Source organism: Lepidochelys kempii, chromosome 11, assembly GCF_965140265.1.
Source record: "Lepidochelys kempii isolate rLepKem1 chromosome 11, rLepKem1.hap2, whole genome shotgun sequence".
In the NCBI taxonomy this organism is placed as follows: Eukaryota; Metazoa; Chordata; order Testudines; family Cheloniidae; genus Lepidochelys; species Lepidochelys kempii.
Window position 1 is genome coordinate 45,155,465 of NC_133266.1, and position 16,261 is coordinate 45,171,725.

The following is a 16,261-nucleotide window of genomic DNA, read 5'->3' on the forward strand; positions in this document are numbered from 1 at the left end:
TAAAAAAAAGGATCTAAGTATGTGTTGCTTAATGAAATTATTAAAAATTTAGTAAGATCTCTTACTCTGCCAAACAAAAATACTATTGCCAAAAGTGGTCAGAATCCACAGTCCTTATTCATGCAAAGTTCCCAGTGACTGAAGATCCAGTTCAGTATTTCTCACACACAACTTGACTGGGGGATTTTCTTGGTCAAGGAATACTGAATTGGGGCTGGAATAAAGACGGCTCAAGAAAAATTGTTTTCGAACAAATAGCTGTTTTAGTGTATAAGATTTTTTGAAAGATGAAATTGTAAAAAACATCTCTGAAAACTGTTAGGTTGATCCCTCCGATACTAAATATTTGAGATATCAAAGTTAAGGGACTACTGCTTTATTTACTTTACTTAGAAGTAAGAGGGTTGACTGGCTTAGGTAGATGTAGATATAAAAAGTGCTATAACATTTTAATCAGTTATCCGTTTCAATGGAAAGAGTGGACAGGAAGCAGTGATGTAGAACAAGCAGCCCCAACTGTTCCAGGGTTCTCTCTCTGAAGTTATGCCAAATTTACAGTATTATAATGCCAAGAAGTTTTCACAGAGATACAGAAAACACAGGATAGGAAATGCAATAATGAGCAAAATGAGTGTCCACGCATACCATTAGAGGCGCAAAGTGGGTGAGGTAATATTTTTGTCTCTGTCTCACCAACAGAATTTGGTCCAATAAAAGATATTGCCTCATCTACCTTCTCTCTCTAATATCCTGGGACCAAACACGGCTACACCAATATTGCAAACATACGTACCGTTAACATAGAGAATAATAGAGCTTCTGTTTCTTCCTGCTACAAAGGTGTATTCGCCAGCATCGTTATATCTTGTTTCAGTGATGCTCATCTGGTGGATTCTTCTTTCCACGACATATTGATATCTTTCCTCAATCTGGAAATTGATCTCAATGCCATCCTTATACCAGTGAGCATCAACATCATCTTCATTGACTTCAAATTCAACGACAGCTCGTTGTCTTTCAATGACCTTTTGCCAAGTAGAATAAATATTACAAATAGCACCTGCTTTTACAGCTGCCCTCCTGCTTTACTAAACCTTAAGGGGGAAAACTCAGGACGCTCTGAATTCTGTCTCTGCAGCAGGACACAGGATGGCCTACCACTTAGTGCACTGACTCAAAGTAACTATATAGGCCTGAGAGCTGCAGATGTGGTCTCCTCCTCCCACTTATTAACGTCCTATTTGGAGCAATGAGAAGAAAGTTAACTGTCTGGTGAGAAGTATGTGTCTTTGGAATCCCTAAGGCCTATACCATGGTGATGGGGTTGGCCCATCAGAACATGGTGGGAGGCCCTGACTGCACGACTATTGCTGGGGTTTTTGGGGGGCGGGGCAGGGATTATCTCAAATAGTTTAGGTATGCTCTTACCCCTGGCTCAATATATCCCATTCATAAGCTATTGCTCCTTCGAATGGTAAAACAACAGAACTATCAAGAATTTATTCCCTATGTATATACTGTACCTGAACATCTTTATGGACGCTTCTAATACGAATATCACGACCTTCCACAACTAAGTTAGCACTGGACACGTTTCCTCCTGCTACTACAGTGTACTGTCCAGCATCAGACATCTTTGTGGAAGGAATGAGGAGGCGATGGACAAATCTCTCCCTCTGAACTTTCATTCTAAAGACAACAGAAAGACAATGAACAGAGCTACTTTTCTGAAAAAAATATAAGGAATACTAGCGTCTTGTTCTGGAGAAAAAGATTACCTGTCACCAAGCTGGAGTTCCTGGCCATCCTTCATCCACTGCACTGAAATGTCAGGTTCTGAGATTTCACATTCAAAAATGGCTCGTTTCTTCTCTACAACCTTAATGTCTTTAATGTGCTTCCTAAATTCAATGTGACGAGCTGGGGAAATACCATGGATATACGATGAGCACTGTAAACATATATCAGGAGGGCCATTAACATTCCTTAAATATACAGACTATGACAACAAATACCTTCCACATATAAAGTGGCTGAAGAAACAGCTTTCCCAGCAACAAAACTGTATTCTGCAGCATCACCAAAGTGGACATTCCTTATGGCAAGAGAATGTGTAAGCTTTTTAGTTCTTATCTGGCACCTGTCAGTTGATTTTATCTCCACCCCATTCTTTAACCACTTGTATGTGATGCCTTCGTAGTTGACAGTTACTTCAAATGTTATTGTATCTTTCTCTTCAGCATTGATGTCTTTCAACATGGATGTAATCAAGATAGCTAAAAGAAAAGAAATAGCGATATGATTTAAGAATGTGTCTTAACAGGAACCTGAATTGCTTCACAATCCTTTAATCAGATTGCATTTAAACTAAGGTCCTTCCTTCATTGCTTTTTGCAAAATATTATAAAATAAGCCATTAATTGAAAACTGGACTTCTTGCATTTAGCACAAAAATTACCAAAAAGAGAGTGGCCTTTTCAGCATTTTATTTGGAAGTTACCACTTTTTAATAAGAAGTGTCTTTGTTTTTATTACATATTGTTGTGAAATCAGTAAGGAAAAATAGATACAAAGTGACCTGAATAATCTTATTTTCTGGAACAAAAAAAAAAGTTTAAAACTCAAAAACCAAACGCCAAAAACAAACCATATCATTCTGTAGTTGTATAGAGTCTTTCATTCAAGGATCTCAAAATAATTTAGAAAAGGGAATATTCCCATTTTATAGATGGTGAAACTGAGACACAGAGCAGCTAAATGACTTGTGCAATGTCAATGAGGCATTCTGTGTCAGAGTCAAGATTCGAGAATCGAATCTAGGAATAACATTTTCAAATGTTTCTAAATAATTTAAGAGACTAAGTCCCATTTTCAAAATGTGATCTAGCCACTTAGAAGCCTAAGCCTTAATAAAAATCAAAGGGACTTTGAGCTCATAAGTGCCTCAATCTCTTTTGAAAATGGGATTTAGGCTCCTTAGGTACTTCTTTTGAGAATTTTACCCCATGTCTCCTGATTCCCATATTCCCACTCTAACCAGTAGATGGGGTGTGTTTCAGTTTATACTGAACACAAAGAAGCTTTAATCATATATTAATATCATAACTATTTTGGTAATAGAAAACACTTTGGTTAATTTTTATTTTCACTTACGGTTTACTGTCAGAGTTGCACTGACTCTGTCATTCCCACAGACAAATGTATATTCTGCAGAATCTTCACTGCTTGTGTTAATGATATTGAGCTGATGGAGTTTCCCCTGAACCACTATTTTAAACTTTTGACTCATTTCAATTTCCACCCCATTTTTTAGCCATACAGCAGGTACATTGAAATGAGATACTTCACACTGAAAGGAGGCAGTTTTGGTCTCAGGAACCTCAATACTTTTCATGGTCTTTGTAATATGTACGGCTATGAAAAAGCAAGAGAATGAAAAAAATCAGATAGTATTGTCTTTTAAATTCTGTTTATAAAATTGGAAATGCAAAGAGTAACAGATCATCCTGTGTAAGGACTAGTTATAATACATGAGCTAGTGTGGCATGAAATACTTACTTTCCACAAACAGCTTTGCTTTGCACTCCAGTTGTCCTACTACAGCTGTGTATTCTCCAGCATCAGAGGGAGATATATTCTGCAGCATCAGCTTGTGAACTTTCCTTTGAGAGATCATACTGTACTTGTCACTTGACTTAATCTCAACATTTTTGTGGAACCATTTGATCGGTACGGTATCATGGGAAACACTCAATTCAAAGGAAACAGTGGCATTTTCCAAAGCAGTCACATCCTTTGGCTTTTTGATTATCTTAACAGCTTAAGGAAGAGAATCACAACAGTTTATTCATACTTGTGATTTAAATTCTAAATCAGTCATTAGACTAATTGCTGAAATGATCACAAATTGACTTACTTTCAACGTGGAGTCTGGCATTGGCACCTAACCTTCCAAGCTTAAAACTGTAAACGGACTCATCAGTGATAACACAATTTTTCACTTTCAGTGTGTAAACAGTTCCCTTCACTGTAATTTCATATTTGTCATCTGATTTAAGTTCAACGCCATTTTTGATCCACTGAACTCCTTTAACATCAGAATGGGTAAGTTCCACAGAAAAAACTGCATCTTGTGTTTCTGTTACAGTTAAGTTCTTTAGTGTCTTCTTTATTTTAACAGCTAGAAAAACAATGACCAATAAAGCTGAAAAAGCAAACTGAAACTCAAAGAAAGTTAAACATGGTCATTTTACAAAACATGTTATGATCCTCTTTTATTTTAAGATCCAAAGACATACACTTTACACACATCTCATGGTCACCAATGCCTCCGCCTCCACTAACCCCACCCCCCAAAACAAAACAGCATTTCCCAGCAGCTATCAGTATCTAAGATCAACATAGTTTTTCTATATTTAAAATGCTACTACACAATTGGCAAATGTTGACTTTTTAATGGCTTACAGCATACACCAAATATGTTTTTATCAAAATATTACCGTTATGTTAAATTCTAACATGGAACATCCAAAAATTGTATCCATTTATCGCCTCAATTTTAAATACAAAAGACAGTTTGTAATAATGATGACGTATATCATACTTAGTTTTATTTTATGTCTTAGGGCCTGAGCAAAAGGTGAATCAAGCCCTTAAACATATCAAATCAGGACAGAATTACTGACCTTCAACGTTCAATTTGGCCGATGTTTTTGAGGATGCCACTTTGTAGGTATATTCACCCATATCATCTAGCTTGGTGACTGGAATATTAAGTCTCCTCTTTAAACCATCTGATTCGCTTTGGAGGTGATCGGTCATAGATAATGGTTTACCATTCTTCAACCACTGACCATCAGAATCAGGATTTGCCACTTCGCATTCAAAAACAGCTTCTTGGGATTCAGCCACTGTTAGATCGGTGAGAGGCTTTGCAATGGCACCACCTGTTGGGAAGCAAAAGCACGAGTTATTTGTTCAGTGTTTCAGCTCTCTCATTAGATTATTTTTCCCCTATCCTGAAATGCAGCTTTGCTGAAATCCACCAGCTACGCAGATTCTGAGGACAACATACTGCCTTCATTTCTGCATCATTCTACATTATGGTCCCGATTTAACAAAGCATTTAAACACCCACCTAAGAGCTGCTGAATCAAAGCCAAAAAGAAGACAGAAAAAATAAGATCGAGAAGGAGAGACAAACCTCAGGAAAAAGGAGAGAAAAGAAAAGAGTGGAGAAAGGTATAGCAAGAGCAAAATTGCCAGGTGCTGCTTCGAAATATGTAAATTGCTTATTATATTGGGCACATTTTTTTAAAATCAAAGTCAGACTCTTTTTGGGATTTAAGCCTACTAACCTGCTACTATAAGCTTCCCAGATGTTTTCTTTTCTCCGGCGTAAAATGTGTATTCACCTTCATCATCTTTCATCATGGTGACCACTGTCAATTTATATATTTTGCCACGTGCTTCGATTTTGTATTTAGGACTAGGCTTGAGCTCTTGGTCTTTGAAGTGCCATAAAACATCAATACCTGCATGAGATAGCTCAACCTCAAAGGACACATTCTGAGTTTCAGTGCATGTGATGTCATGAAGGCCTCTAATAATCTGAATTTCTGTAAAACAAGTTCATTAGAAATATTAGTCATGACCACTTGTTATATTAGCAAGAAGTGTTTTAAGAAGTACTGTGCATCTTAACGAATACCTACTTTCAACTGTAAGATTGCAACTGGTTTCAACTTTGCCAACCATCAGTTTGTATTGTCCTTCATCTGATGCATGGGTCCTAGTAAGCACTAGCCTTTGTTTAGTGCCTTTGCAGACAGCTTGCATACGGTCATCAGGCTTTATCTGTTGATCGTTTAGGTACCATTTGGACGAAGACACATCAGGGACTGAAACTTTGCATTCAAAGACAGCTTTTGTTCCTTCAATAGTGTGAACATCTTTTAGTGGCACCACTATGTCCACACCTGGCAAGTCACAAAAATATTAATGTAAAAACCCCCTTAAATTAACAAGAAATAAAGCAAACAAATGACCACCCATGCCTTTGAAAAAACATTGGACTGGCTAACAATAGTCACTTACTATAAACAGAGACTCGTCCAGTGGTTGAAAGAAGAAGACTGGGAATATTAAAGGAATAATTGCCACTATCTTCCTTTGTTACATCTTCAACTAACAACATATGTGACTGCTTGTCCAGCACAATGTGCACACGGTCATTTGGCTGAATTTCGATACCATCCTTCATCCAGACACCTTCAACATTTTCTAGGGAGACTTTAACTTCAAGTTGCACAATATCACCCTCGCAGACTTTCTGATCAGTAAGTCCTTGAAGAATGGTCACAGGACGAGCTATGAAATAAGAAAGAAAAACAAATTAATCCTCACAACAGATAAACAAAATAATTATTATTAAAGCTGTAGGAAAGAAGGGGTATGTGATTAAAAAGGCTTACGCTTCATCTTCAGTTTGCAACTGGTCTTTTTGCCATCTACAACAAAGCTGTACTCTCCTTGGTCTTCCTTACTAACATCTTTAACAGTGAGAATTTGGCGACCACGCCGGGACGTAATCATGTATTTACTATTGGATGTGAGCTCCACGTCGCCACAATACCATTTCCCCTCCACATCTTCAGGGGAAATCTCACATTCAAGCTCGCCTGAGAACGACTCTGGGACTTCAATATCCTCAAGTTCTTTAACAAACTCAATAACAGCACCTGCATTAGAACATATATACATTCACAAATGATTTTTTAAAGAGTTTTATGAAACATTTCTTATAAAAATATTTGGTTTTAAAGAAACAAACTTGCATCTAAATTAAATATTATTTTCAAACCCTGAACATAAAATAATTTTCAGGCTTTCATGTTGCATTAAAAAATATAAACATAGTGTAAACATTTCTGCAATGTTCTATACAGCAAAATGCAGGCTGCTATGTTCATTGGTGATAGCTGATTTCTTCCTGGAAGATTTTACTATAAAAACATTGAGTGATAATAAAGCTTGCATTCCTACCTTCAACAATAAGCTTAGCAGTTGTTTTTACAGTTTCATCTTCTACCAATGCACAGCTGTAGTCCTCAGCATCTAACATGTCAATCATTAGCACAGAAAGAAAGTGACCTTTTCTGTCAGAGTGCATCCTGTATTTGTCTCCGGAAAAAATTTCGATTCCATTTTTATACCATTTCACTTTGATAAACGGTTCTGAGGTTTCACATTCAAAGGTTGCCATGGAATCTCTCTCTTTAGCAACAACATCTTGTAAATTTTGCGTGAAATTTATCAATTGTTTGGCTGCAAAATAAAAAAAAATATTGAGAGTTGATAACCTGTGGACTACAAAGACAAACACATTTTGTTAATGAACAGGATACATTAAAGGGATTTACACATTACCTTGTACTAGCAAGAAAGCATGGCTTGAAGTTTCACCAGCTATATTGATTGCTTTCACCATGATGCTGGCAGAGTCCTCAGCTGTTACATCCCTGATGACCAATTCACAAACATTATCTTCAGGCCAGTACCAATATATCCGATCAGACCGGTCAATCTGTATACCATTTCTGAACCATTGGCATTCAGGGTCTGGTTTCCCTACTACTCTAACACGGAAATGTGCATCACTACCTTGGGCTACTGTCCGGCTTTGAATTCGTTCAAGTATCTTAGGAGCCTCCATACTTGGACTAAGCTCAAGCCTCTCTGGTTTGATAGCTGGAATGGTGAGTTCGCCTTCAGCAAGAAGCACTTTCTTCTCTTCCTCAGTTAAGTCTTTGGTCCAGTGAAGAAGTTCCTCTTTTGTCTTTTTAAGCATTTCTTCATATGATTCATCTTTTTTACGAGACTTAAGCTCCACAGCAGTAATGGCTTCATAATAGCCCTCCTCTGTCCTACGCTTGAATTTACTACGCAGCTCTTCAGTCTCTTCCGTTAGCTTCTCGTGAGTAATTCTTTCAGCCCTTTTTAGCTTCACCACCTCTTTGGTAGTTGTCTCAGCAGGCTTGTCTACCTTTTGTACTGAAAAGAGAAGTTTGCCAGGCTCTGTTGCTGCTGGCTCGTGCCTGGGTTCGGGTGCCCGGCGAAGGACAGACCTGAAATCTTCCCTCTGCTGGATCTCAAGTTTCACTTTGTGTTCCGTTACTCCCTCTGGATTTTCTGCCATAACCTTCACTTCACCTGTATCGTATGATTTGCAGTCCACGATGTCCAGGTAGTAGATACCATCATAGCGGAGTCTAAATCTTTTGCTTTTACGAATGAGCTGCCCGTTGAGATACCAATTGACTTTGGGCTGTGGATAGCCAGTGACACGGCAGCGGAACCGCGCAGTTTCACCCTCCAGAACTCTTGCAGGCTCAGGGACCAAAACAATTTCTGGCGTTTGCTTCTCTTTTTGATCCTCTGTTACTCCAGCAAGGGCTCCCTCATGGGCCATTCTTTCCATCTCTTCAATTCGCTGTAGTCCCTTCCTGCCTTCTGGCAACTGAGTTTCTTCCACAAGGCTTTTCTCATCTTTTACTATAAGGGTAGCCGATGTGTGGTCAGTACCGTATTTGTTACTTGCCCTGCAAGTGATCACTCCACTGTCTCTAGGATAGGCTACTCCATAATCCAGACTGCAGTATCCAAATTCATTAATCATACGTAGTCTATTGGCTGCCTCCAGGGGCTTGCCATCATGTAGCCAGTCGACCACCATAGTGGGGTCACCAATTGGTGTCAGTCTGCAGTCAAAATGAGCTGGTCCAAAGCGCTTGAGCCTTAATGAAGTGAGTTTCTTCTTAAAGAATGGCTTTTGTTGTTTTTCTTTGTCATAAAGGTCTCCCTCCTCCCATTGCTCTTGACCATAACGCAAATGGAGAGGCTCAAGCTCAGGTGCTGCAATCTCCTTTGCTCTGTATGTTCCCCTTGGAATGATTAATTTCCTTTCTGGTTCAGGTTCTGCAAACTCCACTTCAACATTTACCTTGCACCGTGTAGTGTCGCGCCCCGCTTTATTGATGGCAGTAGCGGTATACCATGCAGCATCATGCTTGACAGTGGACTCAATTTTAAGTGCAGCTTCTCCTTTAGTTCCCTCAATTCTGAAATATTAAAAAAAAATTTACATTATTTTCTCACATATCTCCTTCACAATTAGGTCCCATCCCTATAACCTTTAAGCAGGCAAACTTCTGGTGGAATCAAAAATAATACTTAATCATGGTAGTGCCTAACGACCAACCAAGAATGTGGCCTCATTGTGCAAGGCACCGTATAAACACAAAGTAGCAATCTTTAGTGGTCTTGAAATCAGTACAAATTTCATCTACTAGAGGACTGCAGATACAGAAAGCTAATGGAGGTTCTTTTACAATTTGGTTTTAAGTTTTATTGAAACTTACATAATAAACATGTACAGAAACATGCAAAAGGCAGGCCTGAGCCTGTAAGTTATTGCACACTTTTAGGGCCAGATCCAATCCCCATTGAAGTCAGTGGAAAAACTCCCATAGTCTTCAAAGGCCATGGGATCAGGCCCCTAGTTCCCATTGTTCCCACTCTCAATTCTCATCTACTACATTTTTGAGGAGTTGGAGACACTCAGCAAATACTAGGAGGCACTTAGTACCTTGCAGGACCAGGCTTATTGAAATCTTTACTGTTTTTACCCATTATCTTTTTAGGAAGCACTTACTTGATCTTTGGGTATTTATGAGGTACAATGATATCACTGTTCTTCAACCATACAATATCAGGATTAGGGTTACCAGTAGCTTTCACTGACATTTTCAGTTTAGTACCCTCCTTGACACTAACATTCTTCAGCCTTTCTACAAAATGTGGTTTCACTAGATGTTCTTGAGCTGAAAGAGCAAGAAAAAAGTGGTCCGACACAGAAATTGAAATAACTGTTTCTATACATAATAATGATGGAGTTTTTTCCAAAATGTGCAGAGTAAATACCTTCCACTGTCAAGGTCATAGAGATCGTAGTTTTGCCTGCCCTGTTCTGAGCAACGACAGTCCATTCACCAGAATCATCAGGACTAGCATGGACAATGATCATTGACTGTGTGCCATCTTCTTTAACTACTATTTTATGAGTATAGTCATTAACAACTTGTTGACCTGCAGAAATAGACAATTTTGTTTACACCCAGTACTGTTTCCTAACATGGAAAATACTATATTTTTTCTAAATAATTATATTATGAAAATAAATTGAGATACCATTATGAAACCAGTATGTTTCTGGCATGGGTCTGCCAACTACTTTTAGGTCAAATCTCGCTGTCTGCCCCTCTGCACATTTAAAGGAACTAGGTTTCAACACAAAAACTGGCTTATACAATCTCTCCAGTTGTCCTTCATCAGTTTCATCTAGTCTGCGAGCAGGAGAACGAGACGGAGAACTACGGGCTGGAGAACGACTTGGGGAACGGGGAGAAAGAGACCTGAGGGAGGGACAAAAAAGCTGTGCTGTAGCAATGACTCCTAGAACCAGGCTAAAGCAATACATAATTCATCTCCTGTGCCTAGTATTTTAAAACAGGTTAAAATCAATTTACCTAGGGGAAAAGGTGAGGTAAAATTATTATTTGTATTTTGTTTCCTGTTGTCTAATCAATATGAAGAATCTGTGCAATGTCAAATAATATTACAGTTCTCTATACTTACAGAAATATGTATTTTTCACATACACACAGAGTATCTATCTATAACTGGATGAGTTCTCTGACCACTGAAATGTAGCAATCTCTGTGGTGGAAAGCAAAAGCTGTTTAACAGTGCAGCGCACAATAGGTAAAATCCCAAGTGAGGAGCAATACATTCTCTAAATTGAGAGGACTAAACCAATACCTTGTTTACACCTATCATCTAGAAGGTGATACCTTCAGAATCACATTGCCCTGTAGCAATGGGGATTTGGTTCATAGTGAGCCACAGAACAGAGTGCCACTTACTGAATCAACATCAGTACTTCCAACAGCATGGAGGTATGCCAGGACTGATGGTCTAAACTTGTTTAGCTTGGATTACATGATGGGATCACTGGACACTGTTTATTTGTAGTGGACTGGAACGAACACAAGACTTGCATATTACCCTGTACTTACCGATATCTTTTCATAACATCTGGTGCTGGCATATAACCTGGAGCTCCAACTGGTGCAACAGGTTCAATGTATAGCTTTGCAGAGCAAATAGCATTTCCTTTAACATTGCTGGCAAAGACTGTATAAATTCCTTCATCTTCAGGCAACACAACAGGTAAATGTAGACTAGCGCTGCCATCTTGCAGAACTTCCATGTGGTAGCGCTCTCCATGCTTAATGCGTTTACCATCCTTGTACCACGCAATCTGCACAAATAGTAAAAAGTAGAGTGAACCCTCATGGAGATTTGAATACAGTATTGTGTACCCATGTATGTTACTTAAAACTCTGCTAGGTCTTTCCCACTACTTTTCAACTATTGCATGGCCATAACCAACATGTAGTTGGCAAACAATTTTACTTGAAATAAGTAAGAGTAAAAAACAGCTTTTTGCAGATATGAAAATCAGTATCCAATATAAAATTCAGCATTATGATACATAAAGAATGAAACAGAAACAAGCCAGATTCACTACTATATGACCGCTTCTCTGTGACGCATGAGTAGTGCAATACTTTGCCATAGCGTATTGGTGAATCTAGCACATTTCCTTATCCAGGACTATTGTACAAATCTACAAAATGGAAACTCAGCTTGATGGGAGAACAAAGGACTGAAAAATGTACATTGTTTTTGGAATTTGTGGTTTTCTAGCTGAGTAGGATAAAGAAGGGGTTCTCTGGCAGTGAGCTACCACATCCAGTAAGTTTCCACATATAGAAGCAGGCCTGTTTCATAGGTAGATATAATTAAAAACAATATCTGTATGGTTTATATTATACATTTATAGATGTTGGTATACCTTGGGTAATGGATATCCAGTCATTTTACAATGGAAAGTAACAGCCATTCCCTCAAAGATTCTATAATTCTTTAATCTTAAATCAAATCCTGCTTCAACTGTTTCAGATTCAGGAATATCAACCACCATCTCTTCTCTGTCTTCCTCCAAGAGTTCTTCTAGGGTGGTCTTAATAATTCTGTATTCAATTTCTTTGATAAGTCTTTCTTCAAAGGAAGAAATGTGGAATTCCTATACAAAAAGAAAACAGCTTTGTGATAGATTTTGTAGAACAGACTTTACAGAGTTTGTAGAATAACTGACTTCTTACATTTGTGAAAATAAATAAAAAGACTTGAACTGCTTCCATCACAATTTAAAATGACTGAAATACTTACGTGTTCATCTACAAAAGTCCGGATCTGCACAGTGTCTTTTGCCATTTTCTTCCTAATTAGAGCTTGTTCTTTTTCATATTCTTTTTCATAGTCAGCATATAAAATAGCTGGGGCTATCTCAGCCACTTTAGGTTCTTGTACATATGCAGTCACCTGAGTTTGGTACATCATTTCTTGTTGCGATTTTATGTAGACCTCATAATCAGCTAGGAGTTAAGCACACATTAATTCTGATAAGTCACTGTCCATTTTTACTGGCATAAATATAGAAATAAGCTGCAGAAGTTATCAGTTAGTAGGTATTATTTTAAACAGCGTTTCAGATGGTTGTGGAACAGGTGCATATCCTGATGCTCTGTGAGAATCATTACAACAGATAGACACTCCGCCCAGTCTTGATTAAAATGTCATAATTTATATGTTCTAGAACAGGTTTTCTTAAGTACGGACCACTTCTAAAGAGAGAGCTCATCAGCTCTCAGCCTCCTAACCATACCTTCACACCTTCTCTCTGGGAACTATTGTACTTGATGAATATCTACATGGATGAATATCTAGTCTAAATTAGTTTCTTTTTCTAAAGCACATATCCCAGCTCCTTAGTTAGTTTCCTTTCCCCAGAACCCCAATGCCAAACTTCAAAGGTCATATACTGTGCAGAGCATTAAGAGCTCTCCAAGAGGAGAGGCTCCTGTAGCTACGCTGAATAGGAGATTCTAAACTCTGCATGAGCCTAAGGTTAAATATTCTCTCCCTCCTGCAGAAATCCTCAGTGCCACAGAAAAGTAGCTGTAGGCACTCTTCCTCCTGCAGAGCTCCCAGTACCTTCTCTTTCTCTGGGGTAAGGAGAGGAGTGTGGAAGGGAGCTAGGCCTTTGTACCATTCCTTACCATGTGCTTCTATAGAAGTGAACACTTTGGGTGAAATCCTGGCCCCACTGCAATCAAAGGGAAGCCAGGATTTCACCCTGTGACCTGCAAGTGGTTCTGTACATCATCGTGGTTTGACAACTGCTATGAAAATGCCCACAGATTCACGACCTCCTTTAAGAGACTCACTTAAAAGAAGAATGCTTCCATTTTGAAACTAGTTAATGGCTCAAAGAAAAAGAAGCTACTGCAATACCTCATCGACCATTGTGACCAGTCGGTTTTTATTATATCAAACAGAGTGGCACCAATTTGCTAATCTTAAAGCAAGTTAAAGAAACTCCAGTCTTATTCTTCCATATTTTTATCACTGACTTTTTTGTTAATCCCTCCTCCCCCATTATCCATGCACCTACATATACCTTCTTCCAGTAAAGAGGCTGATGCAGAAGCTTCTCCATGCTTATTGCGAATAACAATAGTGTATTCTCCGGCGTCATCAGCAAAGGTCATCGAAATTTCAAGTCTGCATTCCCCAGTCTCTTTTTTGTAACTCAGTTTGTGTCTTTAAGAACATAGAAAACACAAATTCTCCATAATTCTGATCAGCAGAACTCTTCACTTATTTACTTTTTGAAAGATCTATGACTATTACTCCTTGAAAAAGCCAATGCTTTGATAATTTTTTAGGCCAATATCAACTCAGTGGAATAGTAGAACAGCATAAGAGAAATAACAATACTGCAACCAGAGCTCAATTATTCCCTATATCTATAATAATAATTGAACTCAGAGACAAAAGGCAGTACTGAAGTTTTGAGGATTCCATTATCATATACAATGTAACCTTCCCAATATCAGAATTTTTATATTCAGGGAGCTTTATGCCTGGAAACATCATTTCCATCATTTTCTATACGTGATTATATCATGATACATTTCAAGAATGCCAGAAACGTACTCAGATGGCTCCTTCACTAAATATTTCCTCAATTCTACAGAACACTGCAGAGAAAATTCAAACCAAAGTCTCTCTCTCTCTATATATATATAAATTAATGTGTATGTCAATTTTTAGTTCAACCTTGTATTTATAATTGCTTTTCTAGCCTTTTAAAATATACATTTTATAACCCACCAGAGCAAACATTGCATCCCATAACAGAGAAGAACAGCCGGATGGGTTCAAATACCTATATGTTCAGAAACTTCGGGCCATATTAATTCCTGATGACACCCCACTGAAATCAGTGGGGTTACACTAGGGATAGATTTAGTCCAAAGCAGATAACTGAATTCTAATGTGTGTCAAATCTATAGAAGTATCATTTGCACATCAGAGAAAGAACAATGTTTAAGTAACTTATATACCTGTAGCCAGTAGTAAGAGGTACCCCAGCTTTTTTCCAGTAGATGTGTGGCTTTGGGTTGCCCCCAATTTGGCACTCAAAAATTACACTTCCACCTTCAACTAACTTCTGAATTATAGGTTTGGTTATAAAAAAAGGAGCTGCAGCTTCTCCAAACACTTCTTCTGCAATAGTGGTATCTACCATTACCACATCTTTTGACTCCATATAGCTGGAAGAAGATTTCAAAGAAGGCAAATGAGCTGATGCAGAAGGAAATCACAAATAAATAAAATGGAAGTAACTAATAATCACAGTACGAGCAGTCTGCTTAGAAAAGTAACATTACCGTTTCTCTTCTGTGACAGCCTTCACAGAAACGGCTTCTCGGCTTTCAATCTCCTCAGAAACTGTAAGAAAAGTATGATAATGTTGATGCCAAAATATTTTAAAAGTGGACAAAGCACCTAAGAGGGAGGGTAGTTTTGCTGGCTGAATTTAAGGGTCAGGTACTTGCACTGGGACAGTGAATCAGGAATCTTAGCTTGCTCATAACTGGCACCCAGGTGACGTGGGATGTCTCCTTCCTGGCCTCTTCAAACCAGCCTAGCTGTATTAGTCATAATCAAATGTTCCTGAGCTATTTAGTACCCTTCACCTTTAATGTTTTTCTCTCTTGCATATTATTGGGCTGTGCCGTTGTTGTTTCTGTGGTATTTGCCAATCTGATAGGACCTATATGGCCACTTGCCCTAGTGGGGCACAGGATGTTGGGTGTGCCGTAATGTTCCTTTGGTATGTGGGTTTTGAATAGTCTTGAATATAGCTCAGTAACAAAGCAAAGTCTCTCTCCCCCTCTCAGATACTTGTGATGATCCTTGAGTATGTTCATAGGGGCCCTTGCCATTTATTCCTTCCATGTAGGATTGCATTTTTAGGACACTTACTAGCGCATGATGGTCTTGACACTGGAGGCTGAAATATTTGTCACTGATAGGAGTAGGGGGACCCCAGAATAGTAGGGAGATGGGGAACATGTCCATATCTTCCTCAAAATAGGCATCAACTGAGCCATTATCTGTACTGATAGGACTAATGTGAAGGGTGGAAAGCCCACGTATCTCTGAGTGAAAACAGGGATGGGGGATGTTGCAGGTAGTGTACAATACTAATGGATAGTCTTTGATTTTTGCCCTAGGCAACACAAATCTTTTATTAGGTGAAGAGACTAGGTGGCAGTTGCTGGCAGGTTTAGCAGCCCTGGAGGCTGCCATGGGTAAATCAAGACACCTGCAGCTGCCAGAAATACTAGCTCTTGGGTATAGAGAAGTTGTAATGAAGCCATTTTGACTAAGCAAACTGTTCGTATTCTTGTTGTGAGAAATCTACTTGCCCTGCACATGTAAGTGGCATGAAGTGCTAACAGTTCCAGCTGCATTGGTAGCAGTGCAAGTAAATCTTCCACTGTCTTCTGCAAAGGCTTCACGAATCACAAGGCGAGCAACTCCTGCTTTGAAGGTAATCTGGAAGTCTATGGAACTCTCAATCTGATAGTCTTCTCTGTACCATGACACAGTCGGGGCTGGATGGCCAGAGATGTAGCACTCCAAAGTGACAGATTCGCCTTCAATAACAGTCATGTTTTTTAGACCCTGTATCACACAAAAGTATTTATACAATGAATATGAC

The 16,261-nt window shown here is 38.7% G+C and overlaps 1 protein-coding gene across 1 annotated transcript in view; it reads right to left on the reverse strand.

Moving 5' to 3' along the window:
- The window catches only part of TTN (titin), a 468,699-nt gene that overhangs the window by 271,771 nt on the left and 180,667 nt on the right, over nucleotides 1–16,261 (reverse strand). Inside the window, exons 44-67 of the mRNA XM_073306908.1 lie at nucleotides 15,966–16,224; nucleotides 14,922–14,982; nucleotides 14,595–14,804; nucleotides 13,646–13,788; nucleotides 12,355–12,560; nucleotides 11,978–12,208; nucleotides 11,136–11,380; nucleotides 10,249–10,472; nucleotides 9,982–10,146; nucleotides 9,713–9,881; nucleotides 7,429–9,119; nucleotides 7,045–7,326; nucleotides 6,474–6,740; nucleotides 6,097–6,369; nucleotides 5,715–5,978; nucleotides 5,358–5,618; nucleotides 4,686–4,946; nucleotides 3,917–4,180; nucleotides 3,559–3,819; nucleotides 3,154–3,414; nucleotides 2,016–2,276; nucleotides 1,779–1,920; nucleotides 1,524–1,689; nucleotides 794–1,025 (exon numbers count right to left, since the gene is read on the reverse strand). Of these exons, the coding sequence (XP_073163009.1) occupies nucleotides 794–1,025; nucleotides 1,524–1,689; nucleotides 1,779–1,920; nucleotides 2,016–2,276; nucleotides 3,154–3,414; nucleotides 3,559–3,819; nucleotides 3,917–4,180; nucleotides 4,686–4,946; nucleotides 5,358–5,618; nucleotides 5,715–5,978; nucleotides 6,097–6,369; nucleotides 6,474–6,740; nucleotides 7,045–7,326; nucleotides 7,429–9,119; nucleotides 9,713–9,881; nucleotides 9,982–10,146; nucleotides 10,249–10,472; nucleotides 11,136–11,380; nucleotides 11,978–12,208; nucleotides 12,355–12,560; nucleotides 13,646–13,788; nucleotides 14,595–14,804; nucleotides 14,922–14,982; nucleotides 15,966–16,224 (6,799 nt within the window). The remainder of the gene's footprint in view (nucleotides 1–793; nucleotides 1,026–1,523; nucleotides 1,690–1,778; nucleotides 1,921–2,015; nucleotides 2,277–3,153; nucleotides 3,415–3,558; nucleotides 3,820–3,916; nucleotides 4,181–4,685; nucleotides 4,947–5,357; nucleotides 5,619–5,714; nucleotides 5,979–6,096; nucleotides 6,370–6,473; nucleotides 6,741–7,044; nucleotides 7,327–7,428; nucleotides 9,120–9,712; nucleotides 9,882–9,981; nucleotides 10,147–10,248; nucleotides 10,473–11,135; nucleotides 11,381–11,977; nucleotides 12,209–12,354; nucleotides 12,561–13,645; nucleotides 13,789–14,594; nucleotides 14,805–14,921; nucleotides 14,983–15,965; nucleotides 16,225–16,261) is intronic.